The sequence below is a fragment of the Choristoneura fumiferana genome, chromosome Z (assembly GCF_025370935.1).
Source record: "Choristoneura fumiferana chromosome Z, NRCan_CFum_1, whole genome shotgun sequence".
In the NCBI taxonomy this organism is placed as follows: Eukaryota; Metazoa; Arthropoda; class Insecta; order Lepidoptera; family Tortricidae; genus Choristoneura; species Choristoneura fumiferana.
This window is the reverse complement of record NC_133472.1, coordinates 13,589,709-13,616,790: the sequence shown is the minus strand read 5'-3', so window position 1 is coordinate 13,616,790 and position 27,082 is coordinate 13,589,709. Positions and strand designations below refer to the sequence as shown.

General features: G+C 37.5%; 1 protein-coding gene across 4 annotated transcripts; it reads left to right on the top strand.

Moving 5' to 3' along the window:
* The first annotated feature begins 633 nt into the window (after positions 1 to 633).
* Positions 634 to 26,132, top strand: LOC141428167 (cryptochrome-1-like). Of its 4 annotated transcripts, XR_012451403.1 has the most exons (11): positions 1,383 to 1,790; positions 11,029 to 11,287; positions 12,277 to 12,528; positions 13,080 to 13,264; positions 17,461 to 17,632; positions 17,762 to 17,987; positions 18,736 to 18,876; positions 21,625 to 21,776; positions 22,666 to 22,868; positions 24,469 to 24,996; positions 25,108 to 26,132. XR_012451403.1 is itself a non-coding variant. In XM_074087975.1 (10 exons), exons 2-10 carry the CDS (start codon positions 11,061 to 11,063, stop codon positions 24,810 to 24,812), a joined length of 1,902 nt encoding a protein of 633 aa, XP_073944076.1. In that variant the 5' UTR covers positions 634 to 773; positions 11,029 to 11,060; the 3' UTR covers positions 24,813 to 26,132. The 4 variants fall into 4 exon arrangements, 3 of the variants coding, with proteins under 3 accessions (XP_073944076.1, XP_073944067.1, XP_073944085.1); XM_074087975.1 differs by lacking the exon at positions 1,383 to 1,790 and adding an exon at positions 634 to 773 and having other exon boundaries at positions 24,469 to 26,132; XM_074087966.1 differs by having other exon boundaries at positions 24,469 to 26,132.
* The last annotated feature ends 950 nt before the right edge of the window (positions 26,133 to 27,082 follow it).

Below are 27,082 nucleotides of genomic sequence, written 5' to 3'. Positions count from 1 at the left end.
AGCTAAAAATAATTGTATTAAAAATGAAATTTTACCAAAAACTTATTTTTCATACTTCTACGCGGACGGAGTCGCGGGCAACAGCGAGTATTTATGTAAAATTATAAGCTGCTCGTTCCAAAATTCCACACTAGTGTTTTTGTAGACATCTAAGTGAAAAAAACATCAATTATTTAATCTAAGTAATATTAAATTATTAATTAATAAGTGCTACACGGCCAAGTGCGAGTCGAACTCGCGCACGAAGGGTTTCGTAACATTATCTATAGTCTATACAATAATTAGACATTAGAAAAATAATCTTGTATGGGAGCCCCCTTTAATATTTATTTTATTATGTTTTTTAGTTTTTATTGTTAAAGCGGCCACAGTTATACATAATCTGTGAAAATTTCAACTGTTTAACTATCACAGTTCATGAGATACAGACAGACGGACGGACGGATAGCGAAGTCTTAGTAATAGGGTCCCGTTTTTACCCTTTGGGTGCAGAATCTTAAAAATAAATAGAGGTTCAATTATATAAACTTACATAAGTACATTTACAGTGTTAAAAAAACAATATACCTTATTTATTTCGTAATATGTAGCATATACAAATTATAGGTAGGCAACATTGCTGCTGTGGCGTATTTCTGACAGGTACAAAGTCACGTTGCAAGCGGCGTGGACGATAGGATTCGAGTAAAAGTAGTCTAGGAGCTGAAGCACAAACTTAAAACCTAATTGGATTGAAGCGAAATGTTTTCATTCATGCAAAATTACCCATCACAGTAAGTGAACATAAATTTAAAGATGAAAAATAAATATTTATACACTAGTTAGTAATGGCCATATTTATTAACAGTTGAAAGTATTGATTATTTATTACTACCTATAACATACCTAATAAATTATTATTAGTAATAATATAAACAATTAACACTTCATTAAATCAACAAACACCTGGTGAGTTTTTCTACAAAATAATTGTTTCACAATGCCTATTTGGCATTTACGTTTACGTTTACGTTTCAGATATTTATGCAAGCGTTATTGTGTTACATACATATTAATGCAAGTGACTGTACTAAACAAATGTTAAAAGTCGGAGTAATCTTTTTACGTGTTTAGGATTTCAACATAATCAATCAGTAAATAAGTATCAAATCACTTGAAAAATAAGAAGAGAAAAACCTCTGCACGCGCGACTTCTAACTAAAATTTACATTATTTGTACGTTTTGTCAACAACGCCTCAAATGTACTGCTTAAACAAATTTTGTACGTAGTGGTTATATGCTCTTTGGATTTTGTCTTGCTACATTAGTTTCGGTTACACTACTTTGACAATATTATAAGTCTTACTTCACTTGTAGATCTGTTTCTGAAGACCAACTCCTGGCCTATAATGTGACATCTATGTCTATACAAAAATATAGCCTTTTAAAATTTGTGTTGTGAAGTGAAGCCTGTGAAGCAGAGTGAGTACTGAGAGTGGATCAGTCAGTCACAAAGAGTAAAGTAATGTATATGAGAGTCAGTCAGTGGTTGTGTTGAGTTACCTCGCTCATTGCTTGATTGATTGACTGTTAAGTTAACACTATTGCTACTAGTGATATTGATATCGACATTTCTAGAAAACGACTACTTACAAATTCTATAAAAAAACAACTACCTTATTGTAAAAGGAAATCAACTGTTTGAAAATATTTTGCTTCGGCAACGAAATCTGTTTGTGTTGAGTGATCTACGTACTTGGAATTTTGGTCCAATGCTTCAGACAGGAAAAATAACATGTCTTTAAAAGAGGTAAGCGATATTTTAAACATTAAGTATTCATGTTAAGTTTTGATTATACATAATCGGTCATTATTTATTTTCAAGAAAAAAATAAATTGGTTTTATCTATGCATACTACCCTAAGGAGTTCGGAAAATGGAGATTTTCCTTGCTTTACAATAAAAATGTAGTATTGTTGTAGGTACTTATTAACTTAACCCATTTATTTTAAAATTTGTTTACACAGATTAATTTATTTAAAATAATAATATACAGTGCAAGTAAACAGTCATTTTTTTTTTGTTGATTTTGCATTTGCAGCAAATTACAGTGTTCAATATTGGAATGGACAGAAGGAAAATAGGCTCTTTATAGTTCACGCTTTAGGAAGTTGTTTAATAAACTGCATTTTTTTAGTATACGGTCTAAATATCAAAGACATCAATATTGTTTCAATTATTCATTAACTAACTGTTGCCTGCGACTCTGTTCGTGTAGAATTCGTTTATTGCTATCCCGTGGGAACTGAGCAATTTTCCAGGATAAAAACTATTCGATGTCCTTCCATGGGACTTGTACTATCTGTATACCCGAATTTCCCCTAAATCGGTTCAGCAGTTAAGACGTAAAGATGTAGGTAACAAACAAACATACAGTTACAAATGATTAATAGACCTAAAGTTATGAACCCTAATGTTTACTTGTACTAAATATTAAAAGCTCTAATATTATTTAAACTAATAATTATTATTCCTAATGATCAATAGACCTACTAGCCATAAGTCCTAATCATTGTACAATGGCCTGCATAAGTGGATGGACACCTTACATTCTATAATCAAACACGAGAGTTGACGATTTTGTTAGGTGTTCACAAGAAATGAACTAGATGGCACTGTCAAACAGTTTAACAATTTTGGTTAATTTATAGAATGTTTACAAATAGTACATTGTGTCTCAAGGGCGGTAAATAAGGAATTACGAACGAGAGTCTATTAGAAGCCCGAAGTCGAAGCTTAATGCCCATATATTAAATTATGATATGATCAATATTTTATCCTCGTAACAGTATGTGCCGATAGCGGAGTTGATCGGCTGCTTAGATAGACTCGTGAACTCGTGAACGATCGTGAGTTTGTATCCAACATAACAGAATTGTATTTTGTTCTTCTTTTTTATTTATAAGTTTCTATTTTAATTTTGTAGATAACTGACATGGAATTAAAAAAAATACTCTGAAAAAAGGATAACGCTGCAACAGAAATAATACACGTTTTGAAGTTTAAAACATAAAAAATGTATTCCTAAAACAATAGTTCTATTCATTAAATATTGACGCAGTTATTAATGTTATACTATATATTAATTAAATAACTGAAAACCGGAAAGTAGTTTGCTCAGAATCCAGAGTAGAATCGATTACACTATGTTTTAAATCAGGTTGTGTTTGAGTTTTTAAATCCTTCTTTTATTGTGCCCAGTCTAAATATTACGAATGCATACGCCAATTAAACGTTTTAGGGATGTTTCATACCCCTTAGATAATTTATTACTGGCCGTTTTGCGTCAGTTTGGCTTTCTTCTAATAAAAATTAAGACTGTAAAGTTAGAAATGAAGTAGAATTACTAATTACGTAAAACATACAATTATTTTAGGAAATAATGAAGGTATTCGAAAATAAATGCAAACAACTAACTTAAAATAAAATGAAAAATATTTTCTGGGTGTTGTGTAAGGTTTTTAGTTATTAAATTAGCACCTGACCAAAACTTTTATTTTAACATTTTATGAGGTATTAGCTTAAGTATTTATTTCCGATTCTGAAAAGAGGATTGAAGCTGAACCACAATAAAAAAATAGTATTTGAAAGTATTATACCTGAGACTGGGGGTAACTGGGGTAATAAGACTCATACACATTCTGAATTATAATAATTGAAGTTTTCCAGTTTTAAACATTTTCTTATCAATTATTGATGGCGTAGATCCACTGTAGTGTGTTACTGACAGTTATAATAAGATTACAGTCATATATTGAAATAAATATTACCACACAATACTTAAATAATTTATGTGTATAATTGTTTTTTAGGTAATTAATTACATACCCTGAAAATAAATCCGCACCTTATATGTTTTATTAATTACATAATATGTTTGAGTATATAACCCGGTCCGGTCTACACGTAACTATCAATTTCACTTTAATAACTGGTGTAACCACCATGATTGTCGATAACTACTTGCAAAAAGAATCGCATTGGTGCAACTAGATTTTCACACATATTAGAGCCGCGAATACTGTCCCATATTTTTACACAGTGGGCTTCTAACGTTTCCGGAGTTCGCTTATTTTGGTTATCCCAACGTTGGACATGATTATAACACCACATAAATTTTCAATGGGATTTAAATCTGATGATCAGGCAGTCCAAGGACCGTTTAATATAATTTTTGTGTTGATCAAACCAGTCTTGCACTATACGCGACCGGTGTATTGGGCGGTATCTTGCACGAACGTTATGCTCGGCACTTGTTCTTCTGGATAGACAGTTCTAACAGTGGACAACATGGTCTCTTGTAGCAAACTGGCATAATTAGCACCGTTCGCTCGACTGGGTATTCTGATTAATTCTACCGGGTCAGCAGCACACATTCAGTATTCCCTGACCATAGCATGCGGCGCATCTATGAGTCGTCGTCTACCCGATCTTTGACGATGCAGCAAAGATCCTTCGTCTTGATATCGTCGTACCCATAGTACTTTGGTACTGACAGTGATACTGACAAGCACTGCCCCTGCCTACTACGAAACTCGAAGTTCGTGTCGTGCGGTCCCTCTGACACTTATACTATTTAATACGAGAGCGAGAGGGACGGTACGATACGAAGTTCGAGTTTCGTAGTAGCCCTGCTGGCCACAAGTGGCACAAGATGGCTGCGGTCGTGTTCTAAATAGCCGCATTTACAAAATCTTGCAAGTTTTGTGTAAACATTTAATAAATGTATATATCTTAGTGTTCATTGTTATTGAATAATGCACCGCGGCAATTGCCGATAATGTTGTGTCACGTCACTACTCTGTTCCGCTTTACACATTGCGTCATTTAGATTGTATAATAAGTAACATGTGCCTAGTTAATCAGCTAATATTCAGCTCTTAGCGTGACTCTTACACACGTTAATGCTAATATAATGCTGATATAACTCAATTTTATGGCAATGTGATGTCTTATACAGCTGTGTGCTGAATAATTTGTGCCCAAATTAGTTATATTAGCAGAGGATGCGCTGTCTACCCTGATATACAGCAAAATGATGCAGCTAATGTTTCCACAGTGCACTGTTAAAATGCTGTTATAATGCACTTTTGTGCTACTTGGGCTACATCACAGTAGAGAACAGAAAAACGCCAAAAATAAAAAGTAAATAATAATTATGCACTACCCAGCTGTTGCCGGCGACTTCATCTGCGAAGAATTCGTTTATCCCTATCCCGCGGGGACTATGCTGATTTCCTGCAAAATTAGCCTAAGTTAATTTAGTATAAGTACCTAGTAATATTTTATTATCTAAGCGTCGTTGGTGTCGGGGGACCGCTAAGGTTAACAGGAAATTAAAGTACATATGTTGTATTTTTTAGGCCGTCTTGCAGGAAAAAATAAATCTAGATTTAGTGGTTAATCCAGGCTTAAGCTTAACAGTTCCATACAATTTGACACTACTAAACTGAGCTTAACGCTAACTCGAGATTTATGTGTTTCCAGCAAGTGGGCCTTAAAGTATTAACCTTAGCGGTCCCACGACACCGACGACGCTTAGATGAAAAAAAAATTACTAAGTAGGTACTTATGCTAAATTAACTTAGGCTAATTTTGCGGAAAATCAGCATAGTCCCCGGGGATAGGGATAAACGAATTCTTCGCAGATGAAGTCGCGGGCAACAGTCAGGTACCTAGTTCATATTTATTTTTTACTTTTTAGTTGTCTTTTTTTGGCGGAGTTTTTTTCGGGCGTTTTTTATTTTTGCTGGCGTTTTTGGTGTCGGGGGTTTTTTAAATTTTAAATTTAAGATTTTTTTATTTCATGTTTTTTAAACTTTGGTATACTTATATATTTTTTAAAGTGTACTAGTATGTTAGATATCCTGGCTGCAGCATCAGCTCGTCGTGTTGCCACCACAGCATTGTATGTAGAATCAATTACTGATCAAAACGAATCCAAACACGACATATGTTCTATTTTTTTTATAGAGTGTACTAGTGTGTTGCATATCCTGGCTGCAGCATTAGCTCATCCTGTTGTCACCATTGCTATGTATGTAGAATCAAATACTGATCAAAACAAATCCAAACACGATACATCTGCTATAGCTTTATTAAGAGTGTACCTATTAGTGGTCTGGATATCCTGGCTGCTGCATCAGGCCGAGAATTCCATAATCTTGCATAGTTATATAGCATACATGGGTGTTACAAATTGTAGGTCCCAAATATGTTAGAAAGTAAAGTAAATACCCGTTATGCGTCTAAGATTCCTACCGCAGCGAACAAAAGAGCTGATGATATTGAAACAGCTGAACCGATTTTGAAAAAACATGTCTAAGAACCATCGCTAGAAAACCAGCTTTCAAATAAAAGAACCGCATTCAAATCGGTCCACCCGTTTAAGAGCTACGGTGCCACAGACAGACATACGGACACGCAGACATACAGACACACATAGCGGTCAAACTTATAACACCCCTCTTTTGCGTCGGGGGTTAAAAAGGAGCAGTACCCCGTCTTCATACAAACGGCCGGAACGCGAGTTATACCTACGCGCCACGAATTCTCAGCATACCTCGGCAACCATCAGTCGCGAGTGCTCCGCGGTTACGTACGTATGGAATCAATGGGGTGCTGAAAGTTTCTCGTTGAGGGCTACAGCATAGATGTCACTAGTGTCGCTGCTTAAGTGACTAAATAAGAAAATAAACAAGCTGAGATATGTGGTGCATAGGAGAAATTCGTGTCTGTATCGCTGTCCAGGGGTGATGTAGCGGTATAGCACGCGGCACGGAATGCTGTGGACCTAAGTTCGATTCCCAGCGCTGGTCTTGTTTTTCTGGTTTTTCTATGCATCTATATTTCAGTTTGAATTTTCGATATAGGTTTTACGGGATGACCGCAAAAGTAACAAAAAATTTGGAATTGAAATAAAAAATACAATAAGATTTCATATAACCAATCTTAATTTGATTGCTTAATAACGGTATCTCTTGTCCGGGTGAGCGGTTAGTTCCACCAATGGGGTGCTGAAAGTTTCTCGATGAGGGCTACAGCATAGAAGTCGCTAGTGTCACTGTTTAAGTGACTAAATAAGAAAACCGAGAAGAAAACAAACAATCTGAGATATGTGGTGCATAGGGGAAATTCGTGTCTGTATCGCTGTCCAGGGGTGATGTAGCGGTATAGCACGCGGCACGAAATGCTGAGAACCTGGGTTCGATTCCCAGCGCTGGTCTTATTTTTCTGGTTTTTCTATGCATCTATATTTCAGTTAGTATTTTCGATATGGGTTTTTGGAATCCCCAGACCTTTCGTTCGCCTTGTTGTCGTCGTAAAATAAAACTTTAGACCACTGCTCAGGCGTCTAATCTTTGTATTTTCGAGCCCAGTGCAACCTTTTACCCATATTCTGTTTACGTAACAAGGTTTTTTTGTTTTGGCAGCAACAGCAATACGTCCATTTAGGCCATAGTTTCACCACCATCGAACGAAACTGATACTGGCTGATTTCTGGAGCAGTTCGAGTTCGTTGGCGTTTGCTCTGGACATAAATAAATTTTCCTTCGCTCATTGACGTGACTGACTTGGCGTACCTGAATGAAATCGACTGGAATTAAGACCTCGTTTTCGTTCCAAAGCACTTATGACAGCAGTTTGGGAAACCTTCATTTTTCAGCAATTTTTCGTGTCGTGTACCCTTCATTGGACAGAACTACAATAAAGGGGAACACACACAGAGAGCGGGCGCGGGTCGTGCGCGGGCCCGCGACGGGCGTATTTGCATGGCGGTATATGGACGCCTTCACACAGAACGCGGGCGCGGGTCGGGCGCGGGACGGGTCGTGCGCGGGCCCGCGCCCATCGCCCGTCGTCACAAACAGCGCGCGGGCCGAGCGCAGAGTTACCAACTCAAAAGTATTTATCCCTAAAGCTTAAGTTAAAACCTCCTAAAATTGCTATAATTAATTGGAACTCCCCCTAAAACATGTTAGTATAGGTAGTACCACAAGAGTTGAAGTGACGGACAGACAGACAAGACTAAAAGGCTTCTGTTTTTTCCATTTTGGCACTCAATTTTAATGAAAATTTGTACTTTAAAGTTGAATATTTCGCAAACAAAAGACTGAACCGAAAAATCGTCTTAGCAACCCCAAACTCCACACTATAGGGTTGGATGGAAAAAAACGTAGGGTTTACGTCTATAGGAGGTACCTAAAATCATTTTTTTTTTTAAATTTTGATTGTACCATTTTGTCGGGATAGTTTTCATATATATCCGTGCAAAATATACAGCTTTCTAGCATTGATAGTCCCTGAGCAAAGCCGCGGACGGACAGACAGACAGACAGACATGGCGAAACTATAAGGGTTCCGTCTTTGCCATTTCGGCTACGGAACCCTAAAAACCGTATTCATGCGCAGTAGCTAGTTCATCGAGAATAAAATCTAAGTATTTTATTTTTTTAATTAATTGGTACTACAGAAACATCTGATACTTTTTTTCCATTGACTAGTATAAGGTAAGCTTATTCCTGTCGATACAAAAAAATCAGCCACTTTTAAAAATTTCATCCATCGCCCATCATTACATAAATTGGATTTAATTAAGTAAGTAAATAAAGTTTGACCTTGGTGCGCAAGCGCGTTTGTCGTTTTCCACATATATCTCGTATTCTGTGTCGAGTTGTCAAAAATGTCGTATCCATTATTGATTCTAGAACTGTTTTAATTTGTACTCCAAAAGTCGCCAGGTAAACCATTTTGGTCGTCAAAACTTTTTAGCGGTCGCTAAGATTTAAGCAAAAGTCGTCACTTCTAGGGATTAAGTCACTAAACTGGCAACATTGATAGCCGCTGCGGGCCCGCGCCCGCTCTCTGTGTGAATACTACGAACCGCGCGGCTCACGCGGCGGACACCACCCGACCCGCGCACGATTTCTCTGTGTGTTGCCCTTTAATTGTCATATAAAAAAAACAGGAGTAAAAAAAATATATTTGAATATTAATTAAGTTTTTATTAAATCCACGTCACTATCGGCAACACTCCGTCATTATATTCCAATACTTTACATCATTAGTCTCACAGATCGTCATTATGGTTGCCCAACCTTTTTTCTTTTTAAATATTTTCTGAAATATCGAATAACTTAGCGTGCCTTTATAATAAAATAAGATGGACATCTTTAAATCTAGTAGAAAATAAATGACTAAGTGCAAAGGCACCAGTAAAATTATGCCAATAACATGAAATTGCGTCGCCCGATCGCACACTTGTTCTCTATTCGTAAGTCTAGCAGTCCCCGTGGGCCTGGCCTCTATTTAATAAAAGTTACAAATGCTAAAATTTTACATACGAGAATTTAATTGTTAAGTTTCTCATAAAAAAGTGATAATTATGTAGAATTGTAGCACTTGTAACTTTTATTAAATAGGGGCCTCCAATGTACCTAATGCTACTGACACGGTTTTACTGGCCCTGTTAAAATCAGTAATTAATTACCTAAGGTCACATAATACTGAAACTATTTCGAGACTCAAACCGCGTCTCCTCCCCAAACCACACTTCATCGTTGCTCAACATACCTTATTAGGCACTTTCGTTCGCAATTTGCGGTGAAATTTTAGGTAGGTACCTACCTAATCAAAACACGTAGACATTTCGAAATTACTTGGTTTCTAAGATGTTTTTTTAAGGACGTTTTGTTTTACGTACGTAAAGGCAACCGGACCAAGTCTATTCAAACATTTGAATTGGCCGTAGAAGTTTCATTTCAAAGTTTTTACCTTTGTGCGGCTTAATGAATTTATAAAAAAGTTCATGGCTTTTGTTCTCGTTTCTATTCCATTTGCGTAAGAAAAGAAATCTGCGGAAGACTTTGTATAATGTTCAGTATGATAAAGAATAAAGATGGTGTACAATTTTAAGCACGCTAACTGCTGATGTTGCATGGATTCGATAAGACACATAACCTCACGTTTCTTTAGTTCGCCCTTTTGTCTCTCGCCGCTTTGAGGTAGTAGATGTCTTTTTTTTACTCCGGGTTGTCTAATCTAACTGAAAATATGCAACGCCACGATTTAATACCTACTGCAGCAAAACTAAAGGCCCAAGAGCACTTAAGGTGCCGCGTAGACCCTACTAAAAAAAGGTTTAGCGCAAACAGTAAAACTCGGCACTCATCAAAATGCGTAATCGAACCAAAGCGGGATTCATTAGGTATCCATTCCACTTGCACGGAACCCGAATGCCAGCGTAGAAAAACCACAGAGCAGTGGCAGAAGCGCACTCGTATCCTCCGCGGTCAAGCGGACGGGAAATCCAGGCAGTTGATGCCTACATCAGGTAGGTCGGGGTAAAGGTCGGACTGGAAAGAAATTTATAAATTAGCCCACAACAAAGCAAAAAAACCTAACTTACACGGCCCTGAGCAACAAAGAAATAAAAACTTACCCGATGAAAAATCGGCAATGCCCTTTAGCACGGGCGCGCAGGAAAAACGTAGAAAATGTGAAGTTAAAAGGTTGTGGCACTAGCTAGCGGTACTTTCACAAACTGATCACTGGAGACTACTATAATAAAAATTTCACTTCAATAGAGATGTATGCTCCGCACTCAGCAACAAATGTTCAACGAATGAATCCGAAACAAAAACGCCGAAAGAACTATCAAAACACAGAATTTAAATTTCAAAATTCAATCCAAAAACCAAATACGAGTCATAAAAGAGTTAACAGCCAGCTCAAAACCGGCCAGTGAAAATGCCTGGAAAACAACCGAAAAGTATGCAACACGATACACTCATGCAGCGTTGTAATGCTGCACTACCTACTGTAGTGTCACTCACTCGGCTTTCTTTTCGATCGTTCGCCGTGTGTGATGTGTCTTAGGTAATCTCGATGCTGTTGACCTTGAAAAAGGTTTTTGGCATTTGTAAACTGTGCTGAAATGAAAAACCATTTTCATTTCAGCCTTTAACCAATAACAATATTCATTTCAGGTGGAAGCACTTGAGTGAAAAAATCCGTTGCAATGTCAACAGCAACTGTCTCGACTAGATCCAACACTCGCAGACCCGGTTCACAAGTCCCGCGACCTAGCGCAGGCAAGCACACTGTTCACTGGTTCAGGAAGGGCCTGCGTCTCCATGATAACCCGGCTTTGCGCGAGGGCCTAACTGATGCAGTCACGCTGCGATGTATCTTCATCATAGACCCTTGGTTTGCAAGCTCATCTAACGTCGGGATAAACAAGTGGAGGTAACGATTATTTATTTTAATGATCATACACTTACATTACAATAAATGGACGTGGTTATTGCACATCTCAGACAGAAGGTACGACAACAATGCACATCCTAATAATTCGTGTACTGTTTACGAAATTGCCTCTGTGGATGAATGAAAAATAGTTTATGTACCTACCTCGTTTACTATCCCGTTTTTAGGGTTCCGGAGCCAAAATGGCAAAAACGGAACCCTTATAGTTTCGCCATGTCTGTCTGTCTGTCTGTCGAATATGTATGTAAACTATGCCGACAAAATGGTACAATAAAAAACAAAAAACATTTTTTTTTTAGGTACCTCCCATAGACGTAAAGTGGGGGTGATTTTTTTCCTCATCTAACCCTATAGTGTGGGGTATCGTTCGATAGGTCTTTTAAAACCATTAGGGGTTTGCTAAGACGATTTTTCGATTCATTGATTTTTTGCGAAATATACAACTTTAAAGTGCAAATTTTCATTAAAATCGAGCGTCCCCCCCTCTAAAATCTAAACCGGTGGGTGGAAAAATTTGAAAAAATTCAGAATGGTAGTAAATATATCAAACTTTCAAGGAAAACTATAACAGCTTAGTTTGTTTGAGAATTATTAGTAGTTTTACTCTTAAATATCCTAAGGTATAAAATATACCTAAACTTGGAAGATTCCGTATAAAATACGAAATCCTTAGAAAAATATTGCTTAATTTTTTCGTAATGGCTACGGAACCCTACTTTGGGCGTGTCCGACACGCTCTTGGCCGGTATTTTAAAAAATAATTCTTAGCACACTTCGTTTGGAAACGTAAAATGTCTGCCAAATTGTATATCTCTAGCTTCGTAGTTTAGTCACGTAAGCGTATTGAACAGGCTTAGCTACGGGCTAGCTCCACAATAAATCCTGCAATAAATAAATTCTTTTAGGATACGGTTTCGTATCATTTGTTATAGAATTTGCTTTGACCTAACGGTTTGACATAACTGTAGGTTCCTGCTGCAATGCCTGGACGACTTGGATAACAGCTTAAGGAAGCTGAACTCCCGTTTGTTCGTTGTGCGAGGGCAGCCAGCTGACGCTTTGCCAAAACTGTTCCGCGAGTGGGGCACCACTGCACTCACCTTTGAGGAAGATCCGGAGCCCTATGGACGCGTTCGAGATCAAAACATCACGAGCAAATGCAGAGAAGTCGGTATCAGCGTTACTACACGCGTGTCGCATACATTATTCAAATTGGACACGTAAGTTACGTAGGTTCAGATTCTAAAATTCCACCTCGACTCGAAGTGACTTCGTGGACTTCAGTAGACTACAAAAAATCTAACTATGTACTTGAGAAGAGAGCAGGACTGGTGGCAGGCTCTCACGCTGTGAAAGAAATTTTCAACAAAGTAATGAAACTTTTTGCCTAAACTGCCATTTTTTTATAGGTATTTTTTATGTCTTGTCTTGTCAACCATCCTTTTTAAAATATTTAAATAAATAAATAAATATCATGGGACATTTGACACCAATTGACCTAGTCCCAAACTAAGCAAAGCTTGTACTATGGACACTAGGCAACGGATAAACATACTTATACATATAGATAAATACATACTTATTAAACACCCAAGACCCGAAAACAAACATTCGTATTATACATACAAATATCTGTCCTGGCCGGGATTTGAACTCGGGACCTCAAGCTTCGTAGTCAGGTTCTCTAACCACTTGGCCATCCGTTCGTCAAAAAAATTTAGAATAGTCTTAGTTAGAAGTTTAACATTTAAACAAACTTCCTGTATTTCAGAATTATTGAGAGGAATGGTGGCAAAGCCCCTCTCACTTATCACCAGTTTCAAGCACTGATCGCCGGTATGCAGGCGCCCCTGCCGCCTGAGGCGACCATAACCTCGTCGATGTTGAAGGGAACGGTGACGCCTGTGGCTAGCGATCACGACGATCGTTTTGGTGTACCCACGCTAGAAGAACTCGGTTAGTTCCTGAATCCTGACTAATGTTGCTATTGTACTAAGCATACACTATTATCCATACTTCCATACTCAATACTTATTATTATCCATACTAATAAGTATCACTTACTTGTACTATTACTTATTCTGTGCTATTATTAGTATTATAAATGCGAAAGTAACTCTGTCTGTCTGTCTGTTACGCTTTCACGCCTAAACCGCTGAACCGATTTTGATGAAATTTGGTACAGAGATAGAATAGATCTTAGGAAGGAACATAGGCTATCTTTTATTGCGAAAAAGAGGCTTTAAGGGGTTGAAATAGGGGATGAAAGTTTATAAGGTGGATGTTCGTCGCTGTCGAAGATAAAACCATGAAACTTGGCATTTAGGCACTAAATAAGATAAAAATCGATATTTGTTTGAGCTTTTTTGAAAATTCGACCTATGAGGGGGTGAAATAGGGGATGAATGTTTATATGGAAGGTCGTCATTATCGAAGATAAATCGATGAATCTTTATTAAACTTGCCATTTCGGCACGTGATAAGAAGTAAATAGATATTTGTTAGCGCGTTTTCTAAAAATCTTCCTGTGAGGGGGTGAAAAAGGGGACGAAACTTTATATGGAAGATCGTCATTGTCGAAGATAAATCGATGGTTCTTTATGAAACTTGGCATTTGGGCACGTGATAAGAGATAAATAGATATTTGTTCTAGGGTTTTTGAAAATTTTACCTGTGAGGTGATTTTAGCAGAGGGGATGATGCAGTGTTAGCAGAGCCTTCTAAGCTCAAGCAAAATGTACGCTATGTGGGGTCATTTTAGGCGGTTAGTCTCACTTCGTCTAAAAAGCAACTGGTCTATGTAGCATGTGGTCTAAAAAGCAGCTGGTCTAAGTAGCTAGTGGCCTATAAGGCAACTGGTCTAATTAGCAAGTGGTCTATAAGGCAACTGGTCTAAGTAGCAAGTGGTCTAAAACGCAACTGGAAGCTGGTCTAAAACGCTTTTCGCCTAAAACGCAACTGGTCTAAAAATACAACTCGTCTATATCGCTACTCGTCTAAAACGCTTCTCGTCTAAAATGCAACTGGTCTAATCTAAACACAAATTAGTCTCACTACCATACGTACGATTTTTTTTTGAGTAGACTTCATTACGACTTTACACTAATATTATAAATGCGAAAGTTAGTTTGTTACAATCACGCGTAAACTAAACAGCTGAACGGAATTTGCTAAAATTTTGCAAGCAGGTAGGTGGGTGCAAAATTTCAGTGTGTGTCTGCTAAGATAGAGCATAGAATATTTTTATCCCGGTAAAGTGTTCCTGTGAGATAAAATAAAATTAATTTATAAAATCAAAAATCAATGGGAGTCAAACTGCAGGCGGAATAAACAATAAAATACACGTTATAAAGTTTTAATTTTAGATTGCTTGCTGGCATGCATACTTATGTAGGAAAGCTTCTACTCGAAATATGATTTCTAATAAATCCTGCAGTTTTCGTTTTTAGTTCGATAACCAAGGATGGAAAGTGAATCATTCCACCTGAGATATTTCTGGCGCAAATAGTTCGAGGGCAAAATGGGTACTTAATTTCACCCGAGTTAAACATTCCTACTTTTCATTTTGACTGTGAGGAAAATAAATTTACAGAATTATAATGTATTAAGAATATGATATAAATTAATAATTACTTAGTTACTAATGAAAATATAGTAAGATAATTAAAAAATAATAATGAATTAAAACTAACAAGTATCTACTTAGATATAAATAAATTAAATTGACCCATATCCAACCTCCACTTATTACTTAGGCCATCTGCGTTTTAGATCTATGGCTATGGTGTCTTATTCCATTTAAGTTTTAGACTACTTGCTACTTAGACCAGCTGCTTTATGGACTACTTGCTACTTAGACCAGCTGCTTTACAGACCACTTGATAATTAGACCAGTTGCCTTATAGACCACTTGCTACTTAGACTAGCTGCTTTGTAGACCACTTGCTAATTGGACCAGCTTTCTTATAGACCACTTACTACTTAGACCAGTTGCTTTTTAGACCACTTGCTACTTAGACCAGCTGCTTTTTAGACCACATGCTACATAGACCAGTTGCTTTTTAGACGAAGTGAGACTAACCCCCTAAAATGACCCCAAATGACCCAGACATGAGATGCGAAAAAACTTTGGTCTCGTGTGACACATACAATTTTTCACCTCAGCAGCGAGAACATAATTTAAATGTAACATAAGAATAAAACCACATATACCTACCTGTTTACAAAACAAACACAATTTTGAAATAAAGTCCGATTATTAAGAAACAAATATAATAAAGACATTGAAAACTCTTACTCAAAAAAATGATACGAACAGTCGCGATTACCTATATCTTTAAAAAGTCACGAGCAAGTTAAGAATGCCAAACATTATTGAAAAGCGGTAAATAGAGAGGTTTTGAATTCGGAACGAAACTAGAGACGTACCATCAGCCAAATATGTGGTCAACCACCCTAAAGCTGATAATCGTTTGCATGTTATAAAACAATAATGCCAATTAATACATCAGTGCCAATAGACTGTCTGTCAACTTGAAAGTTCGACTTAAGCGACATATTCACTTGATAGGAACTTGTTTAAAAATTGGTAGACCACTTACTATTTGGCTGATGGTACAATACAAATCTCATACTCATAACATGCATTGTAATTTGAACTTAGAGAACTTCTTGTGAAATATGTTATACTTATTTTTGAATACTAAAAAATTCTCATCTTTGGGTCATTAAAAAGGTTGAACAATAAACGTTTAAGTAATTTATTATAAATGTTATTAAAACCTTTAAATATTTATGTTTTCTTTAAGATTTCCATTACATAAACATAAATAGATTTGATACAAATTCATTCAATTTGACAAATATTTATTCCAACTGTAGAGGCAGTATACGGAAGTCTTTTATAAAAAAAAAACACAAAAGAAGCGGCTTTCGTGCGACGAAGTTGTATACTTTATTAAAAGAGCGGGAAAATATACATTTTGGAAATATTTTGTTGTCATGTCATTTATTAGGTATCGATATATTTTTAATACCATAAATTTAATTTAAGGTTCTTATCAACACATTTTTTTTTATTCGACTGGATGGCAAACGAGCAAGTGGGTCTCCTGGTGGTACGAGATCACCACCGCCCATAGACACCTGGAACACCAGGGTCCTGGAACACCACTAGAGGTCTAAGATGGGATACCTCAAGTGCCAGTAATTTCACCGGCTGTCTTACTCTCCACGCCGAAACACAACAGTGCAAGCACTGCTGCTTCACGGCAGGATTAGCCAGTAAGATGGTGGCCTTGCACAAGGCCCTACCACCAGCAACATATACATTTGATCCTATTTCTCTCTTTTTTCGTGTTGAAGTGAAAGTGACAGATCAAAGTAAATTCACACTTACGCACAAGCACACGCCCGCACACACATCCACACACACACACACACACACACACACACACACGCTTAAACGCGAAGCGGAGAAGTCCCTTTTTGAATTCACACTACGAATAAAATTAAAAACTAGAATTAAATTAATGTCAAGATTTTTAAGTTCTAACTTTCAGTGGTTGTACCTCATACCTTTTTTGCCAGGTGGTTCGAACTCAATGCTTCTTACCCTCTTATTTTAATTTATATTAGATTGATACCCACAATGTTTTTCTAATTTAAGTAATTGTTTTTATTTTCTGTTATTTATTGTTGCACTATTTATGGTAGTTAATAATCGCATTCGCCAATTAGTAATGGCATAGGAAGAAACTGGTGTCTAAGACACAGGCTCAGCCTAGTTTAGACACCAGGATGTCGTATATTTAGACTAATCACCCTACATCTCATGTTATAACTATTAACAATGTAACTGTTTGTCAATAAACATTATTATTATTATTATTAAAGTGAAGTTCAAATATTTGGAATTCAGTGAGTAGACCCAACACTGTCCTCAGCTTTTAAAAAAAGTTACTTGGTCTCACGGAGTGAGCAAAATGCGAGTTTGCTCACTGATTTCTCATAGTAAAACCTGCCTGTTTGAGGTGCTGAGGTGATAAATAGGTTTGCTCTTGTTAAAACACTGTAAATTACCTCGTTCAAGGTAACGGTGACAGTGACGGTGGACAAAACACCTTAAAACTTCTTCTTCGTCTTTGTTTCAGGGTTCGATGTAGAGGGTTTGAAGGCACCGGTCTGGATTGGCGGTGAGACCCAGGCTTTAGCTAGACTAGAACGACATTTGGAGCGCAAAGCGTGGGTTGCTACTTTTGGGCGACCAAAAATGACGCCGCAGTCTTTGTTAGCTAGTCAGACTGGCTTGTCGCCATACTTAAGGTAAGAATTACTTAAATTATTTAAAATGGTTTATATTTACCGACTGCTTAAGTTGCGTCTTTATTTATGTTAATCAAAATTTTAGCAACATCCCAATATCGAGATAAGTCACGAACTATTTGTTTTTAGGTTCGGGTGTCTGTCGACAAGGCTATTTTATTACCAGTTGTCAGAATTATACACAAGAGTCAAACACGTAAGGCCGCCACTGTCGCTGCACGGACAAATCCTTTGGAGGGAATTCTTTTATTGTGCGTCAACCCGCAATCCAAATTTTGATCGCATGGAAGGAAATCCTATATGTGTTCAAATACCGTGGGAGAAAAATCAAGATGCCCTAGCAAAATGGGCTAATGTAAATAACTTTTTAGAACAATTAATTTTTTCGTATCCATGTTGTGGTGGCTAATTTAACGTTTTTAGTTCTGTCGATTTGATTCTCCGGCGCGCCTTTAAATTAAGCATCAGTGCCTACCTGGAACAAACCCGCCGTGGGAACTGGTGCGGAGCTCACTCTGGCCACCGCGGGATGGCCCTGCCCTGCTCCCGCCCTGTTTCGTAGTTGGTTTATTTTTATTTGTTGTACCTAAGAATGGTTCTCCGCAAGTAAGTATTCGCGCCATTGCCTACACTTCACTTCACTTCACTACTTCAGTAAATTTATGCTTTTATGAAGAACCTACATATTATCGTTGTTGTTGATTCTTACACCCTTATTCATAAAAAGTCACAACCCTGATTGTGATGGTACTAAATGTGTGTTTTGTCTGTGTCTGGCAAATTCAAACATCAAAATGACAGATAAAGACAAAAGAAAGTTTATTTAACACAAGCTTAAGCGTTTATGAATAAGGGACTTAGGCCGTCTTGCAGGAAAAAATAAATCTAGATTAAGTAGTTAATCCAGGCTTAAGCTTGACAGTTCCATACAATTTGACACTACTAAACTGAGCTTAACGCTAACTCGAGATTTATGTGTTTCCAGCAAGTAGCCATAAGTCTTCACTGATTTGTATTACTCTAGGTATCACAAATGGAATAGATACGGTTACATTCGTAATGGATCTGTAAGTTTAATCGATTCGGAACATTAATGCTTGCAGGGGCAAACGGGATTCCCGTGGATTGATGCCATAATGATACAGTTGAGGGAAGAGGGGTGGATACACCATCTGGCGCGGCACGCTGTGGCTTGTTTCCTCACGCGCGGTGACTTATGGATCTCTTGGGAGGAGGGCATGAAGGCAAGCCACACTATTAATTTTAACTACATATTAGGTACCTACCTACTTTCGCTTTTCTGCAGTCACCAAACATTAATATGTGTACCTATACCAACTTGCACTCTGTGTATACTAAAGCCACTACAGGACAGAAGGTAAGATAAATAAACTTGGTGCAGAAAAGTACAGATGCAGGCTAATTTGTCTAGAAATGAGCGTCGTCGTCGGATCCTTATTACCCTACTTATCAATGTACCTCTCTGTTTTATAAGTTGGCAAAAACAAACACTTAAAATGATCGATCACTTTATTGTCTGTCTGTCTGTCTGGCTGTCTGACTAAATTAATATTGAATACTTAGGTCTGCTACCCCTTGGAGCAATGAAAAATCAAAATCAACACAATCATAACTTCATAAGATATAGTCAGTGGGTGACACTCTTTCCCAGCCCGGATAATACCGACATGGAAATATCGACCCTATTTTTCGTGTACACGCCCATAGAAGCTCATGTCAGTTTCTATGGGCGTAAACACAAAAACAGGGTCGTTATTTCCATGTCGGTATTATCCGGGCCGGGAAAGAGTGTCACCCCAGAAAGTCATTTCATTTAAAAAAATGGTAAAGTGCGAGTCGGACTCGTACATGAAGGGTTCCGTAAAATTCTTCTAATATAAGTTTTTTTTCGCTGACTGTACTTTATGCCCCTGGTTACCAAAGTACTTGTCAAGACGAATCAAACGAGTCCAAGCTCGGTCGTGTCGTTTATCAGAGAGTTCCTATGGTCACCCGCTAGCTTTATCATCAGATCAACTCCATGTTATAATAATATTGCATTGTCATCGGTTTTATACATGCGTCTAAAATTTCAGCTCAGTCGGTTAAAGATATCCACTTCAAATTTGAGTTGAAAGATTCCACCCGAGCAAACATACATAGTTACATTACACTGCAAATAAATATAATGCTTGTACTTAATAAGTTTTTGAGCGTTTTTAAAAAAAGTGTAGCCTTTCCCTTTTTTGAATTTTTGGAAAAAATATGGTTTTTCCCTACTCAGAATCAAGAGCACAATCGATTCCGATCGTTTAAAATGTCCCCATTTTTTCATACAAAATTCTATGGGTCAGTTTTGTCACGTCCATACTAAGTGTATGAAAAAAACGTCGCAAACCTGTAATTTTTTTTTGGGGACATTTTTTTAAACTATCGGAATCGATTGTGCTCTTGATTCTGATTAGGAAAAACCATATTTTTTGCAAAATTTCGAAAATAATGAAAGGGTACACTTTTCTTTAAAACGCCAATTTGTTAAAAAAAAACATTTTGAATACAAGCTTTTTTGCCGAATGTACTTTTTGTTGACTGTGCTTACATTGTCATCTAAACTACATAACTACATATTATCTGTACGAAATTTCAAGTCGGTACTATTAACTATTGAGGAGTTCCCTCCTGCAGAGACGATCCTGGCAGGACCACTAAGATGTCACTACCAGATTATTGTATTGTCACCAAATTTAAATAAGTATGCCAAATTTCAAGTCGATCGGACCACTGGAAGTGGGTCAAATTTAGCATCTAAGATTTGACCCAAGCAAACAATAAATAAACAAACAGGGCAAGCTAAAGAAAAGCTAAAAATATCGCCGAAATGTAAGCACTTGTGCAAGTATTTCGAATAAAAAACAATTTGAACTCTCATCCTCTTTGGTTCTGGCTGTTTGCTTTTGACAACCAATGCGGTTTCTGGGCGGCGCCGCTAGCCGGCCCGTCCGATGGTGTGCGGTGTAGGTACGGAGTTTTTGTGTCTGAATTGTGGGTTGTTGCGAAATTGTAGGCATGTATTAGTACAATATGTAAATTAGAGTAAGCATCAATATTGTTATTTATAACTATTGCGGAATGTAGCATCGATACAAACCGTAATGCGGTTTAACGGTGCGATAAATGATTAATTGTATTTTTTCTTATATTAATTATTAAATAATAATAAAAAAAGGCTGTCAGCGCAGTTCATTCGCGGGAAATTCGGCGGACTTCGTATGTTGTGTAATTTTTTAAATAATAAGAAGTGGTAAAATAAAATAAAAACAAAACAAAAAATTGTGCTGGTTACCACCTCCCATAGACGTAAAGTGGGGGTGATTTTTTTTCTCGACTAACCTATAGTGTGGGGTATCGTTGTATAGGTCTTTGGAAACCATGGAATTCTATTCAGTGATCAGTTTACGAAATGTTTAACTTTAAAGTGCAATTTTTCATTAAAATCCAGCGTCCACCCCTCTAATATCTAAACTGTTGGGTGGAAATATTCAGAATGGTAGTAAATATATCAAATTTACAAGGCAAATAATTATAGCGGCTAGGATTGATTGAGAATTATTAGAGTAAATAGCAGCCGAAGGTATAAAACATACAAACTTAAACTTGAAGGATTCCGTACATAATACGAAATCCTTAGAAAAATATTACTTGATTTTTTCGTAATGACTACGGAACCCTATCCTGAGCGTGTCCGACACGAGCGACCGAGCGTGGCCGGTTTTTTAATACACTCGTTTCTAAAGGGAAAGGGAGTGCCATGCAATTGTAAAAAAAAAACTATCAAAAATAATTGACTACGTAAATAATTGTATCATCCTATATGTTAACCACATTTAGAAGAAATAACTGGGGTAGAATTTTACGGAAGGAAAAATAAGTTATACTTTCTGCACCCTCTTACTTGTTAGAATCGAAAGCTAATCGTATTCATTGCGGTTTAGGTATTCGACGAGCTGCTGCTGGACGCCGATTGGTCGGTCAACGCCGGAACTTGGATGTGGCTGTCGTGCTCCTCCTTCTTCCAGCAATTCTTCCACTGCTACTGTCCCGTCCGCTTCGGGCGTAGAATTGACCCCAATGGAGACTATATCAGGTACTTACCTAACTGTTTCCAAAAGATTCACATGTACAGGTGAATTCACAAGAGCTGGCACGAAAGGATTGAATGAGTGAATGATAGTATCTGTGTGTTAACTACTTTAATAGTACAATTCACACAACTGTGAAAATGTCATGCATCTGTCATTTTCCAACAAAAATGTCAAAGTGACATTACTTTCAATCGTTCAATCCATTCGTGTCAGGTCTTGTGAATCGATCTGTATGTCCTGGTGTTTATCAATTAATATTTCACCCACTTTCTAATATCCGATTGAGCTGAAGTAAATTGTAAGTCCAGTGACAATACAATAATCTGGTAGTGAATTTCTGTGGTTTGGCCATGATCGCCTCCGTAGAACGAAGCTGTAGTTTGGATGTCAATGTTAGTATCAGTACAACCAATCTAATGTAGGTACAGTCCGCTAAAAAACATGTTTTTTTACAAAATCTTATTAAAACTAGCTTTTTGGCTCATTGTCCCACGAATAAAATGTGATCAATTTCTATAATACATCTTTCATGGTAGTTCGACGTAATATCTATGTATTCTGTGGTAATACCCGTTAGTACCATGACATGACTTAGCGTCCAACGGTTATTTCCTACGACGCCTATTATACAATGACTATGCCTGCGACATAGTTTGAGAAGATATAATTTATCCTGCGCCCGCGGGAACTGTTACAGTCTACCGGGATAAAAACTATCCTATGACCTTCTCAGGGTCTCCAAACTGTCTCCATACTATATTTAATCATGATCGGTTGAGTACTTTAAGCCTGAAAGCGTGACGAAACACATTCTCGTTGATATAAGTTAGGTTTTTAGGATATATTAGTAAGGACATGATACGTACATACTAACAGGGTATTATTTTTCAGAAAATACATTCCAGCCCTTGTAAACATGCCGACGAAGTTCGTCCACGAGCCGTGGATGGCTCCGGAGAGCGTGCAGCGCGCGGCGCAATGCATCATCGGACGCGACTACCCGGTACCGATGGTTGACCACAATCGCGCAGCGCACATCAATATCCAACGCCTGAAGCAGGTTTATTCCCTGCTTGCCAAGTACAAACCGCAAGGTAACTATAACTGTTACGCCCTCGAAAACTCGAAAGGTTTCGCCCGATAGTTAATAAAGTGCAGTACCTGGGCGACCGAGCTTTGCTCGGGCAAAACTCGTTAATGAGCGTTTTCCCAGAGATAAGACTAAGCTAGTTCGATTCGTCATCCCGGAAAACCCCTATGAGTATATACCAAATTTCATCGAAGTCGTTGGAGCCGTTTCCGAGATCCCCGAAATATATATTTAGAGGTGCGCCGTGTACAACTTTTACCGAGTAACCGAGTACCGAGTATACTCGGTTCAAAGTTTCTCAAATCGAGTACTCGGCTGAGTTACTCGGTTAAGTTTTGGGGCGAGAAAACAGGTTTAGACGGGTTGGCGCGGCGCTACCAGCCACCGCGAGCGATCGTCGCGGGAATCCCTGCCTACTCCCCCGCAAATTATTCAGTTGTGCTTTAAAGAAAATCGCATTCGGTCCGCGCATTAATTGCTAAAATATTTACAATAGATAATTCCCATTTTAGTGTTTTTATTTAATTAATACCTACTATTAATAACATTTTTAAACCACTGTTTTATTATAATACATGATTCCTCTTAAATAATAATTTTATTTAGACCGAGTATATTCGGCAATGGAACCGAGTTATTCGGCCGAGTACGAGTATCAAAAAAACTGCCGAATACACCGAGTACCGAGTAGTAAACGAGTAGGTACTCGGCCCATCTCTAATATAAATATATACAGGATGTTCGGCACATGGACCGTCAAATTTTTTTTGGGACATTTTTGGGGTTATTTGCTATCTGTTCACCCTTAGACCTTGGGTCCTAAGGGTCACGGTTTTGGAGATATGATTTTTGAAATGTTTTTCTCAAATTTACCAAAATCCCGCCTTTAAACGTTCGTAACTTTTTTATTAATGTATGTAAAATTATTATTGTCTGTATCTAATATTTGTTCAAACAATAATAGTTTTTATTATAATTCATAGTCTCAGAGGGACGTACGAGGATTTTTATTCCAAAAAATTACTGATTCTGTGAAAAAAATCCTACTTCGAAAATCAATTATTAAGAAACAAAAGACAATTGAGCAGTTCATTTTCTTTAAATTACTTCTCTAGCATATGACCTTTCTAACGATATGCTACACATTGATAAAAAATAAATCTGAGTCAAATTACGGGGGTATTCTGTCGCTGGGGGGCGGAAATTGTTCGGAATCAGGGAGTAAAGCAACTTTATTTTTATGGTTTTTTTTTTTACTTCGAAGTCAACGCAATTAAAAGATAGTCATTAAAAGAGGTGTTTTCATATAAGTCGCCGTAACCGTAAACCTATACTATAGGGTATTTTCGGTTGTCCTAAAATCTTGAAATATGGTATGAAGGTAGCTCAAAACAACCAATAATAAATCTGAAAATCTTATTTTTTATGTCTGTCTCTTTACATCAGTAACCATCTAAAATGACTACATACTGGGTACATTTTACTTAGGAGAGGGGCTCTGCTAAAACACGATATTCATAGGTACTACAAATTTGTAAGGAACCCTCGGTGCGTGAGTCCGACTCGCACTTGGCCGGTTTTTTAACGACTGTTATTGTTCTCAGTTGCGCTAAATTCTTCAACGATCCAGAGACCTAACATCATGAAGGCGCCTGCTAGTCCCACATCGATCATCGCAAGCATGAATCACTCCAACTATTTGTGTAGTAATCAGCATGCACAGCGCCCGCGGCTGCCGGCAAAAATGGCCTACAAAGAGATGACAACTCGTAGTGCTCCGACTCAGTATGCACCTAATAACAACGACATACAAGTTGATAATACCAATCCACCTCAGTTCGAGCAAGCCAGAACTGGGCCTGGAACAGAAGCTACTGGTGTGCTACATAAGGACATCAGACATGCCAGATCTCCAAGACAGCATTCGCAAAAAGATTACATTACGTAAATGATTATTAACTCTAAGCGTATGAAAAGAATAGAAATTATATAGATGATTCTCAAAAACAATTGTCCTAGAATTTTCGGAGCAAGAAAAAAATCTTGGGAATAGACTGATGTGATGTGGGGAGGAGAATGAAACGTTTTATATAGACGGCTAAAGAAGGCCTTTATAGATCTACAACACTCATGTGCGTGTTATTTAGTGGTATTTAGTCTGGGGCAAGATTTTCCCTGACTACTTTCAAATGAATTTTCATTTTTAATGAAAATTTCACCCTGACTTTTCCCTAACTTTCCAGAAAGTGGACACCCTGACTTCGTCAGTAAGCGGTAAGCTAGAAGCATAAGACATGGTCCTAGGTGGTATCTTCATCGCCCTAGAGAAGTTTTCTGCTTACGGAGAGAATTCCTTCGAATTCGCTCAGCAACAGCTTTAATCTCTCATCGATAGGTTGTTTTCGAAATTTTTGAATTCAAAACTTAGGGACAGAATTTTTGGCTAGACGAAAGAATAAGTAATACTTAGTACAAGCAGTCTAGGTATACTCAAACGACATATGATCATGATGACATTTCTAACCTTCACTAAAGTGTATTCCGGGCGTAGCAACCCTAGCACTACCTAATAAGTACCTACATTTACCGCGTGCGAGCGAACACGAGTTATGTGATAGACAGAGAAGCTTCTGTACTTGTACTATTACTTAGTATGTGGTATTAACGGCTAATAATTAGCCCAATTGCCAGAAATTTGAAGCCGCTAAGCGACAAGTACCTGTCTTCATCAAGTGGTATGAACAGTCATGACAAGAAGTAGCCCAAGTATACCTAAGTAAAGACTGATACCTAACTGAGCATTTTCGTGTACAGATGTCCCTTTATTTATTTTTTCACTTTTAGAAAAAATATGGCTTTTCCTACTCAGAATCAAGAGCACAATAAAATTGATTCCGGTAGTTTAAAAAAATGTCCCCAATAAAAATGAAAGTTTTGTTACGTTTTATTTATACACTTAGCATGGGCGTCATGAAAAAATGGGGACATTTTTTTAAACTACTGGAATCGATAGTGCTCTTGATTCTGAGTAGGAAAAGCCATATTTTTTCTAAAAGTGAAAAAATAAAATAAAGAGACATCTGTACACGAAAATGCCCAACTCTTAAACTAATACAAATTATCTTACACGAAGGTGTAAACAGCTATATATGTATGCCACTTGTAGTTCTACAGATAAAAATGCTTAATCATAATCATTAACACTAATGACAAGTACAAAGCTTATGTAAACTTTGTATTATGAAGTAAATAAATGTTTTTAAAATTTTACGCGTCGTTTGATTGTAAATCTTAATGTGGCATAAGGGTAAAAGCTACCTTCTCCAACTCTTACCTGTTTAACCGCTGAACCAATTTTGATGAAAGAGCTTAGCCGGGTATTTCTATCTAAGTATCGCTGTTTCCCGAGTTTATCTCTCTGATTTCAACAAAATTTGGGAAGTAAGACTCAGTCCATGATTCGGAGCTGTAAAAACAGTCTCGAGATGTGTCCCCGAACTATTGTATGGATGTGCCCGTTTTGTAATGAATTTTTCTTAATAATTTTCGTTCGTATTTATCCTTCGCTACATTTTGGATTCAATGTACCGCCCTCGCTGTAAATACATCATTTTGCTCCCTTGTGAGTCTTGTGAAAATCAGAGGCGTCTACTTACACGGGCGCAGTGGTGTTAGGGGCGCTTTGTACCTATTCCATTTTGACTGTGCGCTTAGTAATAATTGCATACGGGCGCTACATTGGCTAAGGACGCTGCTGCTGAAAATTGTTTACATGCTTCCCGCGGGATAGCGATAAACGAATTCTTGGCAGACGAAGTCTCGGGAAAAAGCTAGTCCTACTAATATTATAAATGCGAAAGTTTGAAAGTGTGTTTGTTACTCTTTCACGCTAAAACAGGTGGACGAATTTGGATTAAATTCCATTACAAAATATGAATAGATAGCTGGACCTGGACGTCTGGAATAACACAAGGCTAGACTACTTTAATCCCGATATTCCCACGGTATTGGAATAAAATCTCGAAATTTCAACCGCTGAGTTTAGGGAGTCATAGAAATTGGCACAACGGTTGTTTTAATGTAACGTCGCTGAAAACCAAGACGTATTTTTGGGAATTTAGTAAAATCCCGGAATTTCAATTCAACTGCAGGATTTAATGGATTACGTGTGCGATAAGCCACGTGTAAAGTCTAGTGTTAATTAATGTGAATTTAGTT